This window comes from Hirundo rustica, chromosome Z (assembly GCF_015227805.2).
Source record: "Hirundo rustica isolate bHirRus1 chromosome Z, bHirRus1.pri.v3, whole genome shotgun sequence".
NCBI classification, from domain to species: domain Eukaryota; kingdom Metazoa; phylum Chordata; class Aves; order Passeriformes; family Hirundinidae; genus Hirundo; species Hirundo rustica.
In genome coordinates this window covers 34,489,559-34,515,574 of record NC_053488.1, presented here as the reverse complement: position 1 = coordinate 34,515,574, position 26,016 = coordinate 34,489,559, and the positions used below count along the sequence as shown (strand labels likewise).

Below are 26,016 nucleotides of genomic sequence, written 5' to 3'. Positions count from 1 at the left end.
GTGCAGGGGGAAAATGGGCAACTGAGTAACAGAATCAATATGATTTCAGCAGATGCCATTTATTGTTTACATTAAACTCCATTTATAGATTCTAGCACTACTGTCCATGTGTACAGGTGTCTCTTGATTGGCTAAGCCACTTGTTCATGAGGCGCTCTAATTGGTAGAGCGTCCATCATCACGTTGTGTGTCCTCTATCTAGGTTTTGCATTTTTTGTAGACAGTCTCTTAGGCTCTACATTTCTACTTTTAGTCCTGTTGTTATCTCAGTAGACTTGATGAATTCCTGAGAGCTCTGAAAACAAGAGTACATGCGGCTTGCTATCTACAAACATTTTGGCTGGTACCCAGAATGGGCTAAGTTATTCAGGTACATTGATACATTGTCTGGGTTTGAAAAGACAGGTATCTGCTAGGGAGACGCGGGGCCTCTCTAGGAATGGGGAATTCTAATATATTCCCTCCAAGTTATTATAATTTAGAAGATTAAAAAGGCTTTTCAGTCAGAGCTATGGGGAAAGGAATAATAGTCTTTCACTGGTAAATATAACAGGACAAACAAACAACAACAGCAATAATAATAACAACAACAACAATAATAATAACAATAATAATAAACAGAACCAAGAACCTCGAGGGGCTTTGTCTCATAAACCCTGGGCAGTCTGATCTCTCGGGACCCCAAGAGCACCAAGCCCAAACGGTGGAAACTCCGGGCTGATGGCTGGAAAAGGTGGGTTGTCCCGGCAGGCAGGGGGTGTCCCGGCAGGCAAAGTGAGCAGTGCTGGAGAAGCTGCGGCGGCTGGACCCGGGCTGACCCAGCTGCAGCAGGGCAGGCGAGGGGCTCCAAATTCCTGGGCGCTCTGGCAGATGATAGAATTCCCAGGACTGGACCCTCTGTTAACAGTGGACTCCTCACACAGCCAGCAGTCGCCTGACCATCCTCTCCGAGACTGAGGGCAGAAGAGAGCACCCTCAGCTCCCGGAGCCCCTGAGCCTTTTCCTCCCCCTCAAACTAAGAGATCTACTACCTTTTGTGTGGGTCAAGTACCCTTTAAGCATCAGTATTTAGTCTCTTAGCAACTTATGGGGGGGGGGGGGGGGTGGGGAATTCTATAGGAAAACTTAACCCCCAACACACATAAATGTAGTTATTAATCAGAGGAATGAGCAAGTAAAAAAAATCAGGGAGAAGATATCCTAATTTGTGAATCTGTTGTCTTTCCTTATTTTTAAAGTCAAAAAGACTATGAATGTACAAAAAGAAAAGAAAGAGAAACTAGAGGAAAGGTCAAAGATGAAGTATTTAGCAAGTCTGGTAAATACACATAGCAGTCTGGCAATCTTTGTATGACACACCCCACTGTATTACAGAATAGAAGGGAAATAGGGACCACTGACTTCACTCAGGAAGCTTGTTGTCTGCTGACACATTGACTCACTACTGTTCACTTCCAGAAAAAGTGGTTCCATATGAGAAGGCTTCACAATTAGCCGAATAGTTCTGAGGAAAGTCAATGGAAAAAACACCAAGGTTTTGACTGTATGGAGTTTTTTAATTCCACATGATAAACTTTTTTTTTCTTTCTAAAAGGCAGCCTAGCTAGAATACAAATGCTGCCTAAGCCAAAAGCATACCTACTTAATGCAAATAAAACCTGATTGTGATAAAGTAAGAAAAGCTTGAAGAAACACAAGCTTTTGGTAGGTATCAGGAAAAATGACTAGAGATATTTTTGAAAGTAAAGCTTAAAGTAGGTTCCACTTGCTTAAGGTACTAAAGACAGATGCTTCCCTTATAGGGAGATGTCCACAGATGTTAAGAAAAAAGGTTTTCAGAAAGTAGTTACCTTGGAACTCTCCCACTGCTGGAGTAGGAAGGGCAAGGATATTCAAATTGCTCTTTTCATGCCTTTAGATTCAGTTCCTGCTTCCTGGGATTTTAGTGAAAAATCACTTGTAGAGGTCTCTAGTTGTTTATCCTTACATGATGCTAGCAGCAATTTCATGAAATAATTGTTAGTGGTTATCTGTCATAATTCTTGTTTGAAAGAGGAATCACAGCCTTAGCAGTATTTACTTATTAAGCAGATAAATTGGGGTGGATTTATAAACCCATTGGTCTAATCTCATAAAGGAAGAGACATATTGTTACCTTTTTTTAGCAGGCATATAGTAACTTAAGAGAATTACTTTCTGTTTTCTCTTTGTATTATCCTTCTGCTTCTAAGCTTAAATATAGAAACCTTAAGTATCTTAAAGGAACCTTAAGCAGAAAGAAGAAAACCAAAGAAACATAGAAGGAGCAAGAAGTTGGCTTGACAGTAAAAAGAGCTCTCAGCCCCTGAGGTGTTTGGGATTTTTTTGGTTGGGTTTTTTTTTGTTTGTTTGTTTTGGTGTTTTTTTGTGGGTTTTTTTTGTTTGTTTGTTTTTGTGGTTTTTTTTTGTTTTGGGGTTTTTTGGGTTTTTTTTTTGTGTGTTTTTTGTTAGTTTGTTTTGTTGTGGGGTTTTTTGGCTTGTTTTTTGTTTTTTGTTTTTTCTCCTCTCAGATGTTGTTGGTTATTGGAGCTATGAAATACTTGTTTGAAGGGCCCTGAGGCCTTCCTCCTGGAGGTTTGGCTACCTCAGGGCTAATTAAATATTTTTGAGGGCAGACAGCACCACAGAAAGTCCTTACCTTCCTGTGGGAACTGACCTAAGGTGCTGCTCTAGTGATTGGATCTTACCTGAGCTACAGGCACTACTACATCACAATCCTGTCTATGCCTGGCATTTAGCCTGCTAATCTGGTCGAGACCCCAGGGCACAGGATGGTGTCCCATCCTGACCCTGGACCTTCCTCATAACTATGGCCCTGTCTGGTGATCAATTGTTATCCTTACAGGGCCTCGTCCTAACTGAATTGCTGGCTTTTCCCAGCCCTGTCTCATGATCTTGACCTTGCCTGATATCCTGGGCTCTGGGCAAGCTTCTGGGGCCTACTTCAGCTCCAAGCTTCCCTCCCTTATGGAGTCACCAGCCTGTGCAGCGTGGTGACCTTAGATTTTCTTGAACTCAAAACCCAGTCAGCCTGTGAGGAGGGATGCACTTACAGTACTTACATTGGCATACATTAGTGTGTGAGTTGACACAGAAAGGCAGAGGGAACAGACAAAAACTTGTGGCTTGAACACAAAGGGTGAATCAATTTCTGTTACCCTGTGAACTGGGTTATCCCCAGATCAACACATGGCCAGAGGTTTAGAAGTGGACATGCAGGCAGTCTTAAACTCAGTCCATGCTAGAGGATCACTGGCCTGCTCTTCACATATGCTTATTCAGAATTATTCCCAGCTGCTAGTCACTTGAGCAATCTATAATCCTCCTCTCCAGTCTTCTGCTTTTTATTCTATTTACCACAATAATTAGTGTAAATATTACACTATTCAGTGTGTAAAAGTTTGACATTTCTTTTGGCATTTGTAGCAGTCATACTGATAAGTATCCTGGGAGAGAACTGTGAACATTCCTAACAGTCAGCAAAATGAAAGGTGTCTACCCAGACCCAGGAAATTAGGAACCAGATTTCAGTCTGGTTATAGAAAACTGTTGCCCAAAGAGGGGAACTAAAACAGTCTGTAACTGCTACCAAAGGCACATATGCCTTCCAGGAATATCCAAGATTATCTAAGAAAAGATATATATATTAAAAAATCCATTTGCAGTCTCACCTGGCATTAATACACTCTCTTAAAGAGCCTGGTGGTCTTGATCATTCCATCACATTCTTTGCTTCTGTAGTCTACCCTTTTGTCCTTTGCGTGTTCCCTTGCAAGAATAGAAGATGAAGTTCTAACAAATGACCTTGTTCTGTACACATAATTCAAGCTGGACTAATTACTTTAGCCCTGGAACCTTTTATGACCACAGTTTCACTGTCTTACTGCGGAGTTTTTTACAGGCTCAGTACTTACTGTCCATTTGGTTACAGAACAGGGCTTTACAAAGAGAGTATCAAGGTACTCAGTGTACCAAGAGAGAGTACTGTACCAAGAGAGAGTACCAAGTCCTCATTCCAGCTGTTTCAGAATTAAACCCTAGGAGACTATTCATGTATGAAATTATACTTTGGCAAGAACATAATTCTTTCAAGTTCTCTTCTGTGATGATTTTACTGCATGATTACAATAGTGTACAGGGGAGATGCAGCTTCTTTTTGTTTCAACAAAGCTAATGGAAACAGATTGTTATGCTCTACAAAGTTACAAGAGTTCCAGATCTAGAGGTTGATCTTCTTGTGTAAATTATTCATTTATTAACCCATGTGAGGCAATGTGAGATGAGTTAGCAATGTTATTTAAGCTATCTGAAATAACCAAGTGTTATTTGATGGACATGGGCTGGGGAGTATTGCACAATTCTCTCCTTTGGCAGATCTGAGAAGTTGTTGACATCTCTGTCTACAGAAATGGAGATACATGGGAAATGTTAAAGTAGCGATTTCTTCTCTATTTCTTTGTATCATTTTGTCTTTGCATTTAACCTGCCAGGGCGTCAGAGAAATAAGAACGTAGTGGTTTTATGGACTTAAATGCCTTTCATTTCCTCTTCAGTGAACTTTGTACAGGCTTCAGAATATTGTCATCATACCCTCAAATAAATATGGTTGTTCCTTTCCATAACAAATGAAGGATTATTATCCTTTAATTATTTGTGAACTTGATACAAGTGGATACTTTAAGATAGGTAATTGCTGAGCTATCCAAATTCTGAAGGTTTATGACTGATGTAATCCTGCCCTGGTGGGCACATGGGAAAGAAGACCAGATTTCCAGATTTTTTAACCTTCAGAATATACTTAAAATCGATTCAATATCTATTGATAGATATCGATATTGATAGTGCTGAATATCACTTTCAGAAATTCAACTAAGTCTGTCAAGATACTTTTTAATTATTTATATATATCTATATATTCTATGTGCTTTTCTCCACTTTTTGGATTCCATTTCAGTTTCTGTTGCAGGTTTGGAGTTTGTGGACTGCTGATGTGTGTTCTTCTGTTTTTTTAAGTGGAAATAGAACTTGGTAAAGAACCACCTTCATCATCTGCCTGTTTTACTAGCTTTCCTTGAACTTCAGATGACAGAACATTGAGAAACATCATCCCATGTCCTATTGCAAGTTGCTTGTTATCTGCCTTGAACCTGTCAAGGCAAGTTTAGCCAGATTTATCTGGCCAGAAGTAAATTAAGAAATACACCCAGGAAGTCCTTTGCCAATAAATCTAAGGAAGAGGTAACTGCATATAGCGAGAAAAGAGATTGGGAAAGTTACCTTTTCCACATGCTTTTAGAAAGAAAAGGAAAAAAAAATATTCTTAGTTTTGCCTACTGAATGTACAGTCAGTGAAAGTATAGGTTTCACACAAATTTACAGATTAACTATCAGGCTTCTTACACTATCCCACTGATATGAACTCAACAAACATTTTTCCTTCATTAGGACTTTTAGTTAGTCAGTTCAGATGAAGAATACTTTCTTACTCAGATTAAGAAAACTTTCTCCATCCAGTTGTAACATAAAGATGTAAGAGTGCTAGATTAGATCCAGAGCATAAAATCACAGAATCATAGGATAGTTTGGGTCAGAAGGGACCTTAAAGATCACCTAGTTACAAAGATATAGGGCTACAGATCAAAACTCTCCCAGAGACTGGGGGTCACTGAGTGCATCTCATATTTATTTGTTAGTAACACGTTGAACTCATAATTTTATTTTTACAATTGGGAAAATTGAAGCACTAAGAGAGCTAGAACACAGCTTCTAAGGCAACTTGATTTTGAATGTCTGAGTTGGACGTGCCTTTCAGAGGCACTGAATATCAAGAAGCTCCTGATAGAGCTGAGGAAAATTTGCCTTTGCTCACAGCCATGTCAGCTACCAGTTCAGGCTTGCTAATTTGAAAGAAAAGAAAACACTACGAGATTATAAAGCATAGTAGGATATGAATCTGAAACCAGTTACATTAACATTCCTGAGTTATTAAGTCCACTTTACTGCTGGTTTTGAGCACTGGGAGTGAGTGACTCCATTTCTGACTACAAGAATAGCACTCAGAAATAAGCAGTTAAACAGCAGTAAACAGCAACCCTGTGAAGAATGTTTTTAGGTGATATGGAGAAACAAAGTAACTAGTTATAAATTCTGTAACTTAGACTAAGTCAACACTTACGGGCTCAGTTTCCATAGCTTTGTGCTCTAGTCTAATGGAAAGCCACGTGCCCCTGTTAATAAAATCAGATACCTAAACTCTGCTTCTTACTGGAGCTGGTGAATTTGAAAGGAACAGCATACTAACACAGCAATAAAAACTTCAGAACATCTGTTTTGTGTTTAGCAAGTGTGGAATCTAGGGGACAACCTCAGTGTTACCAGTGGATTTTGAACTTTGATCTGCTGCTTTTCATTCCCCTGAATCACTGACCAGAATACATAACCTTGTGTACGTGCATTGCACAGTACATTAAGCAAGCACCTAATAGCCTGATTTAATAGTAGTGTTTGATTTAGCAGGTTGGTGAACTCTACACGGCAATGATGAGTCATTTTTATTGATTGTGGCAAAACAGCCCAGTGGGTCTTAACAGGAGTTTGTGAACATTTCCATGCATGAGTTGCATATCAGTAGCACATATTCAAAGCAAGTATCTCGTGAAGAGGACAATTTCCAGGGCTACCCAGAGATGCTAAAATGCATCTAAGAGAAAGACATTTAGCCTTGTTCAAGAAAAACAAAACAAAACAAAGCAAAACAAAACACTAGGGTGAGGAGTTTGTGGAAAACTTAGAGTATCAAGACTATCCTCTACAAATATGGCACAGTAAGAGCAAAGCTTCCAAAAGAAGGGTTCCAAAAGAAGAATGCCATCCACACTGTCAAACCTGACACTTGATTCTGTCTCCAAAGGCTTTTGCCACAGGATCTTTTGCAGCTAAATCAGGATAGAACCCAGAAAGTCAGTAATACCAAAATGTTTCCAGCAACTGTCTGGCCCTATTTTCCCTTTTTGTATCAAGTCGAAATAAATGTAAGTAGAGAAAGTTTGGATGTTTTGTAGTGCATTCATTTTAGATTCTTATGTAGCATGTAAGAATAAATATACATCTAGCAAGGAACTAGATATTTTGAAACTTAATAAAAGAAACTCTCAGATCCAGATTAAAAAAAAAAAAAAAAAATTAGTTGCTTATAAGTGGCTTGTTGATAAAACATATTAAAAAAGAAAAAAGAATGTGGTTTAGGTGTAGAATAACATGAAGTACCTCAGATTTTGTGGTGGGAAGGTCTCATGGTGCAGCCATTATAGTTTAAATAGCTATATTTTTCTAGCTAAATTTTAATTAGTATTTAGTTATATTAATAGTCCTAGAACAGTTCCTTAGTTTTAGAACAGGACCTGGACATTTTTGCCCTGTGCATTTTGTATATACCCACAAAATCCTTATCAATAACTTCATCTCCTGGCTGTTAATAAAGTACAATTAAACAGTAACAGGATCTTGTTAGCATAAATACAGTACTTGTTGTTTAACTTTTTTTAACTTTGTTAAACTTTGTTGTTTAACTTTGTTTAACTGAGGGTACCTAGGTAATTGCCAAACAAGGACTTTTTTCTTTCTGATGGTAAGTTGTTATGAAATAATTTGTCTTGTAAAATAGACTGCTTTATTGGTAACTTCTGTCATGGCCTCATCTAGTGTGTTTGACAATGTAAAGTGTGAAAACGAAAGGGGTACACATGGGCTGATGGGAATTAAATGTCACATGAGACATGAAGGCCTACTGTTACCTTTCTGAAGGGCGGCATGACACCATGGCAGTAGTTTGCTGTCTAGCCTTATGATGACATCTGGCAGTGTTATAAATGATCTGTAGCCAAAACCAACCAAACAAACAAACAAACAAACAAACAAACCTGTACAATATGTAAATATCTATAACTGACTCCCTCTCATTATCAAGCCAGCAAGAGTTAGTCTCATTCCTTCTTCTTCTGTCTTAATTAAACACATAGCATCTGTTATGAGGGTGGGTTTATAATACCTATCTGCCTGAAATTGATGATATTGTTCCTTGTTTTTGCCTTTCTTCAGGTGTTCAGAGGAGAACTGAGTTTGACCCAGTTGGTCTCTTTTGAAACAGGTGTCAGGTTAATTCTGTTGCAGCTAAAGAAGTAAGAGGTAATGATCTTTGGACAGCTAACAGAATACATACTGAAAGATAAGTACCTTCCAGAAAAAATTGAGTATGTTATAGAGAAAACTGCAGGTTGTGTTATTCAGAAACAAAAGGTGGAGTCTTTACTACTGGACAGAGTAGAATAAGGATGCTATTCTTTCTAAATACAATTAGTGTGGACTTACCAAAGGAGGATCATGTCTCACAAATCTGATATCCTCGTCTAGAGACAGGAAAACTAAGAGAGTCACTGTAGGAAAACTATTGATATGATTAATCAAGACAAGGGGAAAGTGTTTCACACAGGAACATACAAAAGGCTTACTCTCAAACCCAAGAAGTAAAGCAAATAAACAGTTTAAGTGAATAAGATGCTGGTTGCAAGTTCAAAGACAGAATGGTGCAAGACAGAATTACAAAGACTAGAAATTAATTACTGTGAGACTGAAAAGAAAGGAGAACGGTGAGAAAGCTGAGCAAAAATAGTCTTTGACAATTATGTTATTTCACAATTAGCAGTCTCAGGATGTCCAACACAAGTATGTTGATTCCTAGTTCAGTAGAATCATTTGCATCTCAAATTACAAACACCTATAAACACATAAAAGAAAAATGTTCTTTGAATATTAGACACCTTTGAGGTCAGATTAACAGGTATAATGAATTGAATTGATTATTTATGTTATGGACCCTGAACCATCCATCCTTCACAGCTATAAGCTTCCTTTGTGTCCCTACAGCATTCCTGACTGCTGGGAATACTTCAGTGCTGGTGCTGAAGGCAAGAACTTGAGGCAGAGAAGGCATGTCAGTTTTTTTGTGCTTCTAGCTACCTACTGAGAGCCTCAAAAACTGTCTGGAGACAGTCCTTCAAAGCCTGCTGAAATACACTCCCTCTAGCCACCCCCCAGGCTCTAGCTAGCTCAGTTTTTCAGGGATTTTAGGGAAATATATTTCATAGAGACAGAATAAAGATTTCAAAAGAGTGGCTCTCACCCCAGCTTCAGTCCAAGCTTTATTCTCAATGTGATGTTCCAAGAGAGCGAGGAGAGAGAGAGTGAACAGGAAGAGATGAGGGTTTATCTCATTTTGGGCCAAGGAAAGATATTGGCCCTGAGCCAATAGGGTCAGGAGTAGGTAAGATAGGGAAGAAGGGTTAAGCTACATGGCACAGGCTTCAGGGGGACTCTGAGGGGAAAAACCATTCCTCAGAGGAACACAACAGCCTGACAGCTTCTTTAAAGCCGTGGTGGACGTAATTTGTTGACAGCTCCAAACAGCCAGCCTTCTCTGCTCTCTGTTTCCAGGCCAAACAGATAGTTTTTGGATAGTTTCTCATAACACGGTTAGGGGTATGACAGCGCTTCACTGTTTGAACAGTCACCCTAAAGACTGAGAAAATGCTATGGCTAGCTATCTCAATGTGCAAGCATGACTACTTTTAAATAAAAGTAGATCTGTTGGAAGGGCTCTCAGTCCCCTATTTTTTGAGTGCCCAAGATATCCCTCCATTCACTGTCTGTGAGGCCAGGTGAAGATCCCTCCATCAGATCTGCTTAATAGCACTCTAGTTGTCAGTCAGCCTGACATCAGCATATTAGACTACACCTGTTCCTAAAGGAATATCAGCAGTCTACTCAGATCCCTTCAGACTTAGCACTGCTCTCCCCTTTGGCCTTTCTGTCACCTTGTTAGGGAACAGCTGATAACCTGGTCTCAAGAAAAGTGGAAGTACCTGTCTCCAGCCGGAATTGTTGGTCAGGGCCTCGATGGCATAGATGGGGCTTACTGTCCCTGCCCACCCTTCCCTAGAACATTCCTGCATCCTGCCCTCTCAGCTTCCCCGGGGCTGCCAGTCCCTGCCCCAGTTATGCCACAGCAGGGATACTCTCTGGCTCCCCTGAGCACTGCTAGGCCCCGGGGTTGATGTTCCAGCAGTTCCTCCACTTGGCTGTACTAAGATGGTAAGAAAAGCTGAAGGACCCATGTTATCTGTTGCTGCTATCTTTGCCAGAGCTGTGTTACAGAGATAGGAGGCTGAAACCTGAGGTGCTCTGGATCATGAGGGACATTATAATGAGTTTAAAAGTGATGTACAAGAGGATAGATAGGTTTATTGTCTGATCAATTAACTCATATATTTTTTTTTCTGCATTAAGGATACATAGGTGGACTTATATTCTAAAATGTTAGTTAAACAGATTTGGATGAATGAATGTGCTGATGTATTACTGTGAGTTACTTCTTGAAAGAAGTACTTATTTCATTAGATGCATTACGTGACCTTAAACATCTGCCCTTGCCTCATGGAAGAGAAGGGTAGGGTGTACTATTATTGACTTCCTCTTTTAGCAAGCGCTGCTGCATCATGCTTTTATGTTATCTGTTGCTTTTCTTGATGCTGTTCTGCCTTCCTCTTCATCAGTCTCGACATGGACCACACCACTGCTCTCTCTGTTTTATGATATTTGAAGAATTTGATCGATCCAAGATGTAAGGTAATCCTCTCCCCCTTCCTCCCCCTGCTTCTCCCTGGCTGCCTGCCACTGTAACAAAGGCAATGTTCTCAAGAGGCAAGTTTGTAGATTTTCAAAACTTCTGATAAGCCTGTCCAAGTTTATAAAATACAGAAGGGCACCTAGTTGTAAAGAAAAACATGATCACAGTCTATGTTCTTAGCCTGCCAAGGACTGTCAGGGGGTTGGTACGATCTCTAGTTACTCCATTCTGGCAGACTGCGTCACTGGGCTGTGCGAGTCTTGGGTGTTTCTGTACTATAAATAACGGTGCTACTCATTAGTAAATAAACCCCTGGAACAGTCTAGAATTCCCTGTAGAGACGCTCCTGTCGAAGGGAATGTAGCCATGGGCACGATAATCTTGTGGTAGCCACGGGCACGCTGAGTGGTTGACACTTGAGAAGTCACATGACCGGGAAAAGAAACAAAGAGAGCTCTCAGATGACAACAGTGTAATGGAAAGAGCCGAGCGCTTGTAAGTGTTTGGTGGGCGAGCTAGCAGAGGTGTAACAAATCTGTTCAAAGAAGTGAAAGGTTCTGGTTTGCTTCATTTATTCTGCTCTGCTGTCAGAGGAGGTTAAGGTTGAATATTAGAAACAAGTTCTTCACCTCTGGGGTGGTTGGACAGGGGACCCGGGAAGTTCCCCGCTCCCCAGGGAAGTGATCACAGCGTGACAGAGTTCAAGAAACGTTTGGACAATGGTCTCAGGCACATGGAGTAACTTTTGGGGATGTCCTGTGCAGGGCCAGTAGCTGGACTCGATGATCCTTTTAAGTCCCCTCCAACTTGGCATACTCTGCGCTTCAGTGACCCGACCTTCTGCAATACCGGTTGCACCCGAGCTCCCCTCCCCGACGTTCGCGGACAGGGCAGTGCCCTCCCGCTGACCGCCGTGTCCGGCCCCGCCCCGCGCCAGCGGTGACGCGCGCCGGCGGTGACGCCCCATAAATAACGGGGCGAGGCCAGCGCTCCCCGCTCAGCGGCGGCGCCCGTGCCTGCCACCCTGCCCGTGCTCCAGTCGGCGGCGGCTCCGGCTCCGGCTCCTCCTCCCGGGTGAGTACGGCCGGCCCGGTGCCCCGGCGCGGCTCTCGGTGGTCGCGGCAGCGCCGGGCGCCCGCCCGCCCCACGGGGCTGTCTCCGCAATATGGTGGAGCCCGGCGGCGGAGCGGACGGGGGCGCGGCCCCGTGTGCGGCGCTGACCGCCGGGCCGCCCCCGCTGCTCCCGCCCCCGCGGGCCCCGCGGCCCGGCGTTGTTTCGGTGCGCTGGCCGAGGTTGTCCCGGGACCAGAAGGTCCCGAGAGCCTCGTCCGCCCCCGGGAGCGGCGCTGGAATGCCCCATCCCGGAAGCGGCCCGTGGAGGCACTTGGGAAAGCGGTGCGCCTTCCTGCTTTGGGTACCGCGGCGAGCCAGAGCAGGCGCCGCGGCTGGTGTGCGTGGTTCATTGCGCTGCTTTCTTGCACTTCTTTCATCGCGATGGGGGAGAGTAGGAGTGAAGTTTGTGACGTAGCCTGTGTGCTTTCCTCTCCAGAATCTCTTGCTGTCTCTGAAATATGCTTGGACTTGGATTCCAGACGTCTCACTCACTCATTTACCTGCTCCAGAGGGGTGCATCCGACTTTTGCTAGGTCTGAACCTATTCAAGGGGTCTCTGAAACCGTGCAAGAATCTAGTTACCTTCCTTGTCTTTAGGAGCAGGAATAACTTCATAGGCTGACTGACTATAAACCTTCATAGGTTTATAGACTGAAATTCAAACGCGTGCCCTGTGTGGATGGATCTTATGAGACACACTACGAATATTGAATAATCCTTAAACTAACGGCCCTCCTTCCTTCAGAGGCCAGATTCTGTGCTGTTAGCATCTTCTTCTATAGCATGCTTTGCAGTTCATGGTGAAATTCAGTTGTACTACAAGCGATCTAACTTGTTACGCTGTGTGAGAAACATAGCACGTTCTTGTGGGTATTTAAATTCTTGTTAAATGAAAGGAGAACTTATTTGTTACCACTGTAACCGTTGTCTGTTACTTGTTTGCTTGTGTTCCATGTACAATGGTTAAATTTATTACAGGCATTAATTTATGGCACATGTATATTAATATGTGCAAATCTGCCTGCAGAGTCTTAATAGGCTGCCTTTGTGCTTGTTACCCGTTATGTAATGGGGAAAAGTTTTACCTCAGATGGAATATTAACACATTCCTTTTTTGCTGTCATACATATGAGACAGAAAACTGCTGTTGGCTCTTTGACAAACCTAGCAAAAGGCCTTGTAAACCACAATCCTTTTGAGGATGGACTCCTAATTTGGCTTTTTGTTGCCTTCATTCATGCAGAATCTTCTGGAACTTAAGTTTTATGTGGAATAATTAATGGAACAGGTGCTTTTTGCAGATTTAGTTCAGCCTGCACATGTGTACAGGTTAACAGTATGCTTCAGTGTGTTCCTCTTACGTGTTACTGCAATATCCTGCCTCTTCTATATGGGTCTCGTGGGGAGTGCTATTAGTATTTTCTCCATGGGAATACATCTTGGAATGCATGTTGAATGCTGTAGATTTGTTGACTGACTGATGTCTGCAACTTTTTTCAGTGGGGAATGTGTAATAATTTAGTCTAAATCAGCATAAAGGAGATTTATTTTCTGTAGTATGGAAATCTGATGCTTTCCGTGTCGCAGGAATGCTAACTCCTTAGCAAGCAGAACAGTGAGCCTTAGGTGGGCTCCCTAGAAGATCTAATCTGATTAAAGCTATTGGTGGTGGGTTCTTTGTCTGACTCGGACATTCTAAACTAGATTTTTAGTGATTTATGGGCTGGCTTTTGTTTGACCTGTTTCAACAGTTAAGTCTGTCTTAATTCTTCTAGAAAAAACAAATTACTCCACCACTTGCATCAATGAACTTCTGTATCTCAAAGCCTGTCTTGTGCATATGCTTTACTTGCGTTACCTAAACCAAGTCTTGGATTTGTAAATAGTTACAGTACAATCTAATTCCTGTATGCATGAACGTGATCCACCCAGTAAATGGGGTGGATCACAAGAAGGTTGTTGATTTTAAAGTTTGGCGCTTAGATGAAGTAGATATGATGCCATAACTCACATATGCTTCTTTCACAGGCTGTGTAAGGTTCAAGACCTGAAAAAATGGCATTGGCAGCAATTGATCCACAGCAGGTATGTCTGAGTTAGTCCCAAAATTTCTTTGTCTAGATCATAAAAACCGGTGTCAACTCACACCTTTCTCTTTTTAACAGAACGTTGTATCCAGGGTTGCCAACCTTCCTTTGGTGAGCTCCACCTATGATATGGTGTCCACAGCTTACATCACCACAAAGGATAACCATCCATATCTGAAGTCAGTATGTGAGATAGCAGAGAAGGGAGTGAAGACGATTACAGCAGTAGCCATGACAAGTGCTATGCCTATCATCCAGAAACTGGAACCACAAAGTAAGGCAAAGATGAAGCTGTTGATAACTTTAGTTCAACTGATTGTTTTTTATACCCAGATGCACTTATGGTTTAACGTGGTTGTGCTGATCTTGAATGCTGTTTTGGGTAGCTAGCTGAGCCTGTTGCCTGACTTGTTGTGTAACTGATTGCACAGTGATAAGACTTAAAAAAAAAAAAAAAAAGGTAATCCAGAGTGAAAGCAGATTCCAGCTCTCATGATACTAAATTGATGGATGACTTTTGATATGTGAGATGATTACACAGTCTCTTGCCCAACACCTTCCTCACCTTTCACCTGGTTTCAAATGCTACTATTTTACTTTCTTATACTGAGAACGGGTTAAGTTTGGAAGCTGTGTCACAAGGCTGTTGTAACCAGAAGCCTAGTTTCATAGAATGGCAACAGGCCAGGTATTTCTTCTTCTTCTGCCAGTTGCTTGTAAATTATCAAATGATTTTTCTTTGCATGAAAGGATTTTTTTTTTCTGGCACTGTAAAGTTGCCTTGTTCTTTGGCTTCAAATCTCACTGAGAAGTGGAGGAAACTACTTCAAGGATGTTGCATGAGTTCTTTTTCGAGAGGAATTTTCAGTTTGAGTTGTTTTACTAGGGGGAAAATAGTAAAAACTAACTCTTGTAATTTCTTTTTTAGTTGTAGTTGCCAACAACTATGCTTGTATAGGTCTAGACAAAATTGAAGAGAGACTGCCTATACTGAATCAACCCAGCGACAAGGTATGTTCTTTCCATTTATGTATGCAGAAGAACCATACACCTTTCTTTTCTATTATCACTAAAACCCCAAGGAGACAGATTTCAAAAAGCTGTGCCTGAAGCATGGCTTGGTAGCAATGAGAAAGTCAAAAGTCTATTGGTAGAACTGTTAGTTACTATTGAGAGACCATTAAGTTTGGTGTATGGGGGGTTTTTTTGGGTTTTTTTTTTGTTTTTGTTTTAAATTATTTTAAATTGCCCACCACTTTACAACATCTTTCTATGGGTGCAGTTCCCTGGTGGGTGTCTTTTAAAACTTAAGTCTATCTCTTTCTTGTACAGTGTGAAATGCCTGGATTACATTCACTCAAGTTTTTTGAGCTGAAAGCTGTGTGGCAGTCATGTTCTTTTTTCTCTTGTACATTTTTTCAGGGCATATTTTCTCCTAGATAACCAATACTTGTACAAGATTTAGCATAAATTTATTGTTTCATGGATTATGTAGCTCTCACTAGTTAATACCTTTAGTAAATTTGCGTATGTCCTACGGCAGGTTGTTGCCAATGCCAAGGATGTAGTTGTTGGAGCCAGAGAAGCTGTAACAACCACTGTGACTGGTGCCAAGGAAACTGTTGCTCACACGATCACTGGAGTTGTGGGCAAGACCAAAGAAGCAGTGCAAGACAGTGTAGAAATGACCAAGTCAGTTGTCAGTGGCAGCATTAACACTGTCCTGGGAAGTCGTGTGGTGCAAATGGTGAACAGCGGTGTGGACAGTGCTCTCACAAAATCAGAGACCCTTGTAGACCAATATCTTCCACTTACAGAAGCAGAACTAGGTAAGACCAGTTGAAGGTTTGATTTTGTTGAAAAGCTTATTTTGGAGAGAAGCAAGCAATCATTCATTTATTGCTTACTCATAATGGGTCCCAAACTGCCTTTTACCTTGCTGATCGTAATAGCAGCATCCTCAAAAGGAAGCAGAATGAAAGTAAGGATTTCTCTGTAAAGGTAGTCTATCAGCCTAATAATGGTGCTAAAGGACTACTCAACAAGCTCTATATTCAGCTGTTACTAGGCAGATAAAATTGTCTTAGATCTCTTAAGTTTTCCTGCAGTGATCAATTTGCTTTCTTTCTACATACCTAGAGAAAGAAGCTGCAAATGTTGAAGGCTTTGAAGTTGGAGTCCAAAAGCCAAGCTACTATGTTAGACTAGGATCCCTGTCTTCAAAGGTCCGCACACGTGCCTACCAACAAGCCTTAAACAAAGTTAGAGATGCTAAACAGAAAAGCCAGGAGACAATCTCTCAGCTCCACTACACTGTTAGTCTGGTAAGTTTAAGCTTTCATTTTATGTGTAAAAAGCATATGTTGGTCTTGGTTTAGAGTGAAGAAAACAGCCAAAAGAGCCACGGGAAAAAGGGGATTGCTTTCTGACTAAATGCATGAATACATTATTACGTGTATTACATTAAATACAAAGAATTTGCCATTAAGAGGTTTTCATCACCATTCATGAGAGTTCTAAATCAGGCTAAGCTGCGAACTAATGAACAATTTCTTGTAACTGCAAGCACTGCAGAAGTAGAAGTGACATGTTTAAATTTATTCCTGTTTTGTAGTGCTGCTTTTGACACATACTTCATTCAGTGAAGAGTGTCATGCAATTTAGAAACACATGAGTCCTTTTTTATTAGTAAAATTTCAAATTCTCTTGGGACTTGCTGTTTTGCTGCTTCTGTCTCTGAGCTTTTCTGGTACTTCAGTAGTCTTTTCCCAGCAAATACCTTTATGTACATGACAAACTGTACATAGAGTCATGGCCTTCTATACACTTTCAATTTCTCCTATAGAATGGAGGGCAGGGGAAATAGCTGAGGCAGAGAGGAACAGTACGTAACATCTTTACACTGCTTCCGGTTTTCAATTCATTGATGAGACTAAACACATTCTTATACTCCCCAAAGTTGCTTATCTTGATTTTCTGAAGTATTTTAAAGAGAGGTTACAAAACAGTCAAGGTAGAGTAGCCCTAAAGGAACTGTTTGGATTCTTGGCTCTACTTCCTTATTTGGCTGTGTTTCAGATCGAGTATGCCAGAAAGAACGTGAATAGTGCCAATAAGAAACTTCTTGGTGCTCAGGAAAAGCTTTATCAATCCTGGGTAGAATGGAAGAAAAATACAGGCCAAAATGATGGTGATGATCTGCATAGTGCTGAGGTAAATAGATGTAAATGTACACCAGAAATAAATGTATTGTATCCCATCAAGGTGACAGCGACCTAAGAGTTCCCTGAAGTGTGCAACAGAAAGGCTGGATGTTGAAGCTAAGGGCAGCTGAATTCTGAGAAGCAGGGAACCCAAACTCTTTAAATGAGCTTACTTCCTCCAAACACTCTGGGGTTCATTCTCTCTTGAAAATGCGCATCCTGTTTAGCATGTGAGCCTGTGTTGGGATACGTGTATGTAGATTAGCTAGAAACCGTTTATATGATGTGTCCAGACCAGAATTACTGATTTGTCAGCAGTCTTAGGCATAGAATCACTGAGTCCTATATGTAGCTTTCAGGGATAGCTAATTGATTTGAATGTACTTACCTGCTGTGACTTGTTGTCCAGAGTTGAAACAAGAATCTGCTTGACTGGCGCTCACTAGAAGCTATCAGTTTCTTTTCACAAAGTACTTGAGTGTTGAAGAAATATCAAGTACTTCTAAGTCTTCAATGCTTCAGACTTAAAACCTGGTTTATTATCTACTATAGCTTTATTTCACTTATATCCCCATTACTTCGCTTCTTTAAGTATCTTGATCAACATAAAGGTGCGACAGTCATAAAAAGAAACTAATGTGCTGTTATACTTGTTCTTTCTAGCACATTGAGTCAAGAACTCTAGCTATTGCACGGAGCCTCACTCAGCAGCTTCAGACCACCTGCCTCACACTGGTCTCAAGCCTACAGGGGCTGCCACAGAATGTACAGGATCAAGTTTACAGTGTTGGGTCAATGGCAGGTGATGCCTACCAGAGTTTTCGGTCAGCATCCTCCTTCCAAGAATTATCAGACAGCTTTATTGCAGCTAGCAAAGGACAGCTGAAGAAAATGAAGGAGTCTCTGGATGATGTGATGGATTATCTTGTTAACAACACACCGCTCAACTGGCTGGTAGGTCCCTTTTACCCACAACTGCCTAGCATTCAGCATGCTGAAATCAAAGGTGAAGGGAAGGAAAGTTCCAGCCAGAAAGACAAACAGCCTGAACACACTACTGAATGAACTGCATAGCATGCATGTACTCTGCTGACTGACTAAATGAGTGGCCTTGCTAAGAGTAGCTGTCGAAAATATAAATTTTCACTGTTTTTTGGTGAAAATGCAGGAATAGGGGAATCTACAGGCCACGACACTTACACATGGGCTGTATTGTCCAGTGTAAAGCCACTCTTTTAAATTTCAAAATAGACTCAAGTGCCTAAGTATTGTCAAACACCTCATCATGCTTCAGTGGTATTAATGCCATTAGTCTAAATGAAACCCCCTGTAGTTGAAAGCCTTTGATTTGTTGCTTGATCTCTACCAGAATAATACAAAAGCCTTACATACTATGAAATGCATTTAAAAGCTCTACAGTCTAGCTATGTATGCTTAAAGGCTATGTTTGCTGCGGATCACGCATTTGATAATTATGCATCTGACTATCTCAGACTGTATTGCTACATAATTCAGGACAAAAGTTCTGTGAGTGCAGAATGCCAAAACTGAAAGTGGGGTTTCTGAATGAGTCAGCTGGGGTTAAATGCTGTGACAGTGTTAACATTAGCTGTATAAACTTAAGTATTGGATAACACAGTAATTTGACCACAGAATTATAGAATATCTCCAGCTGGAATGGACCCATAAGCATCATCAAGTTTGACTCCTGCTCTTTGCAGGACTACCTAAAAACTAAACCATATGAGTAAGAGCATCATCTAGATGCTCCATGTACACTGTTCCAGTGACTGACCAAATAATTATCAACACATTTTTTAATATGCAGTATAAAGGCATGATTCATGCTGTTTGTACCCAGGTGCCTGCTGTTGTTCGTGTGTGTTTTTGTAGCCACTGTTTTGTATCTCATTTTTGTATGTTAGTAATAAATGCTTTAGTAGCTAAAGTCTGTCTCCTTTGTTTTAAAACAATCTAACTTGCTCTTCTGTGACTCCTCAAACTGGGTCCAGCAAAAGGCAAGTTTGACATGCAAATGAAGTAGATGTGCATTGAAAATGTTTGTGTATGTACTGATAGATAAGATACTGCTGCAGCAGTATCCTCCCTTTTGAATTTGTATATCCATCCATTGAATCTTAGCTTTACTGCTGCTTTTGCTGATCCTTGCTGTTGTCACCTTTAAAGATGATCTAAGCTGTGAGCTGCTGGATGTTGTAATACTGAAAAGAGATGGATATGGACAAAAGAACTCTCTCCTCCCTTCACAGTAGGTGTTGAGTGTGCATGACATGGCCATCTACCTGCTTTGTCTTCTGATTCCCTATAAACAGTGTTTACTTCTCAGCTGCATCGATAGTTTTAACTTTATCCTTTTCAACAAGTGATGAATGTATGTTAATACTCAACTACTTCAGTGGAATTGTTTTCAGTAAGTCCTATGAACCCCTCCACTGGAAAAGAAGTAGTAACTAAGGAATAAGCTTTCTTGGGTTAGTGCTGTCCAGGTAAGTGTTATCGTTTTTTCCTGATGCATGCCCTATACAACTTTGGGTTGCAATCATCTAGTGTAGCAATGCCAGCCACCATTTTCAAAGAAGTCACCAAATAGTGTGAGGCGAAAATGCAGTTCAAAGAAAGCTTATCACATTCTCACACATTGCTACATGGAACAAATACCTCCACCTTGCATGATGTAGGCACTAAAGCAAATTACATGCTGTCCAGCCTTCTAATATGAGAGGGTTAGTTCTTAGATCAAGGTTGGCCTAGAAGTGTGAGGAAGACTTTTAAGCACAGTATTAAACAAAACTCCAGCAAAACGGCATTTCAGGTAAAGATTCTGTAACTTACAGCTTTTAATACTCCGTTTCTATAAGGGAGGTGTTTAACATGAAATTAACATGAGATGGTGAGATTCCTGTGGGAACCGAGCTAGCTGGGATGGCTAATACCTTAGCCCAGGTAGCTTATGCAGAAAGTGTAAACCTGAGACCATGGGAGGTGGGGAATATTCAAAGGATGGGAATTAGGATGCTAATGGCATCATTCCAAAATAGGTCATGTCTCTGGTTCTGGTTCTTCATTGGTTCAGGACCTTTGACATATGAGGTAATGTTGCTGTCCTGCATTTGGGATTGGGCCCCTGCCCTTGGGTAGCCTTATATATTGTTAAATTAGCCCTGCCCCTTGGTCTTTGTATGCTGCCCCTTGGACCATGCAGTCTCTGCGTTTTTTTGGGGTTTTCTTTACAACTATTAAAGTTTTATTTTTTGGGCGCTCTGTCGTTCCTGCCCCTCTATTTTTGCCACACTCCCCTGGCTGGACTGGATCTGGAGTCACAGTGAGCTGGACTGTGATAGGCTCCTTTCCAGCTAGGGCCTGAGTTAAGACATGTGGAGACAGCACTTTCAGGAGTTAATTTCTTTTTTTAAGTTTATTTTACTATTGCATGGGTCCAGCAAGATTATCCTTTTTATCTCTATTTGCAATAGTACTTGTAGAGTGCATCCACTGTTGTAGATGTCCTCAGGAACTGAATTGAACTCATTAGGTGTGGGAACAGTGGGCTGTTCAAAGAAGGGAATACCCATTCTTCTATACGTGTTTTAAAGTCTAATTGCTCTGGTGAGTCTGATTGCTGGGGTGATCAATCAAATAAGGTATTTAAACTTTTCAATGTCTTTTAAGGCCTGAGAAATAAACAGCATCATCTAGCATTAGTGCAGGTTTAGTACATTGTTTGTTTTGTCCTGTGTTACTCGTTTATATTCTTGCATGGCTGTCCAGCTTTACTAAATCTTGGCAAGCATATGAAGTAGAAAGCAATGAAAACTTGTACCAGCCTAGACCTTCAAAGCACTTCTTCCTTCCCATGCACTGTTGGGTGGCTTCTGTTCAAAAGTTACTTGGACTTCCAGCAGCTGACCTACAACTGGTGGCTGCAAACAAAGCAAGATGTGGTTAGATGCTTACCTAATGGCCGGGCTGGACTTCTGTGTCATGCTGGGCAACTACATGCTGTGTAGGTGCTTGTTTTGTTGGGTGCTGCCCACCCCCCAAAATGTTTTTAAGTTCCTATTCACACACAACCCCCCACTCCCCATCAGAATTAGGAACTCTTCCCTAGTGGAAGAGATAGCTGAATAACAGCAAATTGGTATTTCCCTGATTTTTTTATATAGAATAAAGTTCTTTGATTAAGATTATTAGACTCTGCTAATAAGGAGAGCATTGAACATTTAAACTGATTTGCAACTATACTTGCATGGGTATCTTATTGCAGGTAATTTAGCATAGGCCATGCCTCACTCCAGTCTAACTGCAGCTCTACAAACAGAACTTCTGATTTTTCTCTAGTGCAGCTAGAGAGAGTGACTATTAATACGTCCACTAGAGGGAAGAATGATGCTTTCCAAAGGGGTTTTTTTTTTTTTGCCACTTGTTTTTGACTGAAGGTGAGGTGCTTCCTCACAAGTAAAGAAGGGAAATCTGAGATATTGGCATCTTACCTGTTTCTCTCTAAAGAACTGCATGTATTGAACAGCTCAGCTGCATTGTACAGAAGCTTGCTTCCTCAGTCCAAAATCACGTTTGAGGATATAGCTTGGGCTAGAAAACTGTTAGGTTTCTCTGGAACCTTTTCAAAAAATTAAGACTGGATGTGTTGAAAATGATAGGAAGTAGATCCAACTATTTTCAGCAAGACAAGTAAACTAGAATAAATGGAAGAAAGTCAGAGTCACACAAAACATAGGATGGTAAAGGTTCATTATCACCTGTAAGGTTATTTAAGGTTTATTTAGAATTCAGAAAATCACTTTGTCAGAGATCCCTCAAAAATTTTTCATGCTAGTTGACACTTCCTCCTACCAGTTGCTTTTAACAGAGAACTATTATTCTATCATTGTTAATAATTTTTAGAAAAGCTTACAATATAAGCACTTGTAAATAGCTCCATATGGTATGCAAGTTTTGCAAACATATTTATAGTGTTAGCTAAAGCCAAGTTACAAGATTCATATAAGGCCTGTAGTTGCAGCATTTTGCTGCAATCTAAAAAGGTGTAAAGCTTTGGAAATGTCTCTAATTCTTCAAGATTAATATTTTTGCAATAACCTTTTCCAGAATTCAACTTAGGGTAATATTTTATAGCTAGTAAAATAGGTGAAAGAATTTGGGAAGAACTGATGATTTATTTATTTTTATTTAAAAAAAAAAAAAAAGGCTACCACCAAAATATACAAACTCTAATTAAAAAGGTGAAATGGAACCAAACTTATTTTTAAGCATGCTCAGTTTGTAATTTGCACGATCAGAGAGTCTTGCATGCAGCAACTTGCTGGAGGCATTATGCACAGTGCTTTGCTAAATGAATTTATTTATTGCCAATTCGTGGCAATTTAATTTCCTTTGGATTACGACTAAAAACAAGTGCTTGTTTTGGAAGTTCACAAAATGAGAATGTTATGTCAAAATGCTAGTGGCTCAGTTTTAAAAACTTAGCAAGAAAAAAAATGGATTGAAGTTCTTAGTATTGACATTAACACTTGTATATGAAGACAGCAAAATGCCAAAGTATTTTTTGCACTGTGCTGTGTAGGGGTTTTGCCAATATTACAGCTTTGTAAATGGTTTACTGAACCATACAGAGAAAATGCATGAACAAGAGATATATCTGGTCTTTCTCTTTTATTGCAAGAATTGATAGGAAGTTGAAAGCAGGGAGTCAATGGTGAAAAGTGATGTGGAAGCAAAGGTCTTTTACATAAGCAATCTCATAACACTAAGTGCTTTGCATTGTTTCTGGTGCAGATGTCAGAATTTGTAATTCTAATAAAATTTAGCAAGGTCAAAACTGAGGTGAGTCATACTGACATCCTGTTTGTTTTACTCATGCTGAGATATACTGCAATTTGAAGGTCTCTCATAGCTATGAAAATCTTACTGTTACATTAAAGGAGTCATATTCTTCTACTGCATGCATTAAACAGATGAGCAAAGCAGAAACTTAAATTTGAGCAATTACTCTGTTGTCACTAAGAACAAAATGGATATAAGTAGTAAAAAACCTCTTAAATGTATGATAGAGAAAATTCTTACGAGTCAAACACACTTACTGAGCATGGCAGTGTCCTGGTCAGTTTAAATACATAGAACCATCCATTTGAGTACATTTTTCTTAAAAATTGCATATGGACTACTTAGACTTATTAGGGTGCCTGTTTTATACTACAGTATGAAATACAAGGTCATGTGCTGATAGTTGGGGAACTTGTTGCTTTCTCTAAGTGCAGTAATGAGAGTTTTAGGAAAACTGCCATAAGCAGAAAGATGCAAGACAATTACTGCTGGTAGAAAGATGTGGTTCCTGTATTCCTAGTGCCTTTTGATCTTTTGGGAAACAAAATTACTGATCTTATTTTGATGAAGCTTAAGTTCTCAAAGTTGTCCATGCATTTTATGGTATTCACAGTAGTGCCTGGTTAGCTACACACTGCTTAAGTTCTTCTAAAGATCAGTTTTGATAAATAATTAGTATTTCAAAGATCCCTGGTGTCTAATGACTTCCTATTCTGTAAGACCAGTAAATTAACATGCAGTGCTTCTGTGTTAAGTACAACCTGGTAGCTGAAGCAGTAGTCTCTTTATTTGTTATGTTGTCCGTCCTTCTGACCTGTCTTCATAGCAGGCAAAGCATAGATTTTTCTTGCTTCATTAAAGTAAGTCATAAGGTGTTTTGCAGTTAGGGGATGCATTAAAAATGCCTCTTCAGTCCGTGCTGAGCTTCAGTAACAGAAATGCCTACAAGCTGCTGTTGCTTTGAATGTGCAGATCCAAAGTCCTGTCAAAATGCAGCAGTAGTTACTTGCTGATACTGTGTCTGGCTCCAAGTATGCCATATCACCAACATTAAAACTAACTATATGTCATCTTACAGATGTGAGTATTTTTCACTTAGGCCAAAAAACTTATGAGTAAATTGCTTAATTTTCCCCCCATTTTTCAGAAGTCCCTAAGTAATCTAAGTCCTACAAAAGGGACTTAAGGGTTGGGACTTAAGCTCCTAAGTGTATTAGCCAACATTTTTAGAAGTCTGTAACATCCACTGATGTCTCTCTGGCAATTCCTGAAACCCTGTGCTGCTTAGCAGTACAGAATAGTATACATGTATTTAAAAGAGAGGCCATAGTGAGATTACATTTCTGGGTATTTGTTTTGTCAGAAAAGGTCTGATGCAGTTGGCAGGTAGAGGAACACAGCAATCTGCATCAATCTCCTCAGGGCAGATTACTTTATATAATCTACTGCTTCTATGAAAAGAAGAAAGGCAAAATTAGTTTAAAAACCTCCTTTCTTAATTTTCCATTTACCAGTTTCAACAAATTCAGTCCACTACATTCAGCTCTTTTCTATCTCTACTATAAAATCCTTCATTCTAAGCAACTGATTTCCATTTTGAGCTGTCTTAATGGTTTGTGTGTCCTATGTGTCTGAGCACATTTCACTCTGTAATCAGGATGTTTTGTCAGATTTCTAGAGGTACTGAGCATCTTTGTGTCCTGTCTTCAGTGAAGGAGTACTGCACAAACTTGTTTAGTTTTACTTTTAAATTGACTGAAATTTCATTCCTACACAGGTTCCAGATTTCACTATTACAGACCTGTCTTCAGAGTCAGATGATGTCCCAGATATTTTGGATTTGGATGAAGAGGATCAACAGGATTTTTCACGCACAAATGGCCCTTACACTACGGGGCAAAGAGCTGAATAGAGAAGCATAAAAATATCTTTTTGATATGGTGTACCTTTGCCATGTTTAATTTAGATTTCTCCTTTTTAAAGATGAACCTGCCTAGCTTAGGGATTATGGGGATATTATTATTATTTTTTTTTAATCAGTACTGTTTCACTTAGCTGCATCAAGAATCTGGGTTTTTCAATGTAAGGAATGCATGCTACATTAATTGGTTAGCATGGGTGTCAGGCTCCCATTCTACAAGCCAGGTATAGCCTAACCAGTGTATCCAACTAATATAATCTTTGTTTATGATGGTAGCAGCCATGAGAACACCCCAGTGCTTTGCATAAAGGGCTGCCAACAAAAGGAGTTCATGAGGATTTGCCCACAAAATTTCCCCTTTCAGTCTACGTGAAAAGCAGTGCTGCATCTACCTCTTTGCTGCTGGAAGGGGTAAGAAACTTCGTCTATCTCAGATTTTCTCAGGATCTTTCGTTAGGCTCTACACCTACGGAGCTTAGATGCTTAGAGCTTTTTTTTGTCAAGAGTGCTTTACGCACAAAAGGACTTCCTTTCTTTCCACATGCCTTCTGAGTACAAATGCTTTGGCTGTCATTATGCTATCAGATGTGGTGCCCGAGACCAAAAAGGGAGTAAATACTTCAATAAAAGTGTTTTGGGTATAAGGGTAGCATTTAAATAAGAAAAGGGAAGAGACTGTAAAAAGAAAGGAAAAAATAGCGTAAAGAGGTAAAGACTTTGGACAAAAGAAAATTTGGAAAAAAAGGGGAACTGAATGTAAGGAGAGTTCTGGTGAGTGATTTTTAAAAAATGTTTTAATAAAAATCAGTTATTTGCGAAGGACTGGTGCGTCTGCATTTGATTGCACATAGTAACTTCTCTAGGAGTTGGGGAGAGTGGGAAGGGGACTGGAGGTGAACTTCCAACGTTTCTTTCCGAGGACCAGGCTAAACTGCTATCGCAGAGGTCTCTCCGGTGTGATTGCAGCGCAGCCACGGGAGTTGCAGCAGAGCTCCGATCTGCACCGCCCTCATCCTTGGACTGCTATCGTGTGGGCCTGGAAGTCTGGTCACTGAAATGCCTTAGAATAAAAGTTTGAACCGTGCAGCCTGCTTGCCGATGCGAGTTTTT

At 40.4% G+C, this 26,016-nt stretch overlaps 1 protein-coding gene across 4 annotated transcripts; it reads left to right on the top strand.

Moving 5' to 3' along the window:
- The first annotated feature begins 11,684 nt into the window (after positions 1-11,684).
- On the top strand, positions 11,685-25,725 carry PLIN2 (perilipin 2). Of its 4 annotated transcripts, none has more exons than XM_040089707.2 (9): positions 11,685-11,794; positions 13,862-13,918; positions 13,999-14,194; positions 14,849-14,931; positions 15,464-15,749; positions 16,060-16,244; positions 16,999-17,133; positions 17,787-18,077; positions 24,763-25,725. In XM_040089707.2, the coding sequence occupies exons 2-9, from the start codon at positions 13,889-13,891 to the stop codon at positions 24,895-24,897; spliced, it is 1,341 nt and encodes a 446-aa protein (XP_039945641.1). In that variant the 5' UTR covers positions 11,685-11,794; positions 13,862-13,888; the 3' UTR covers positions 24,898-25,725. The 4 variants fall into 4 exon arrangements, with proteins under 4 accessions (XP_039945641.1, XP_039945645.1, XP_058280035.1 ...); XM_040089709.2 differs by lacking the exon at positions 11,685-11,794 and adding an exon at positions 12,277-12,366; XM_040089711.2 differs by lacking the exon at positions 16,999-17,133.
- Positions 25,726-26,016: the final 291 nt, after the last annotated feature.

Coding starts and splice junctions, on each gene's coding strand:
- PLIN2 (XM_040089707.2), top strand. CDS start 13,889: ATGGCATTGGCAGCAATTGATCCACAGCAG. Junction 13,919..13,998: donor CAGCAATTGATCCACAGCAG/GTATGTCTGAGT, acceptor TCTTTTTAACAG/AACGTTGTATCCAGGGTTGC. Junction 17,134..17,786: donor ATGATCTGCATAGTGCTGAG/GTAAATAGATGT, acceptor TGTTCTTTCTAG/CACATTGAGTCAAGAACTCT.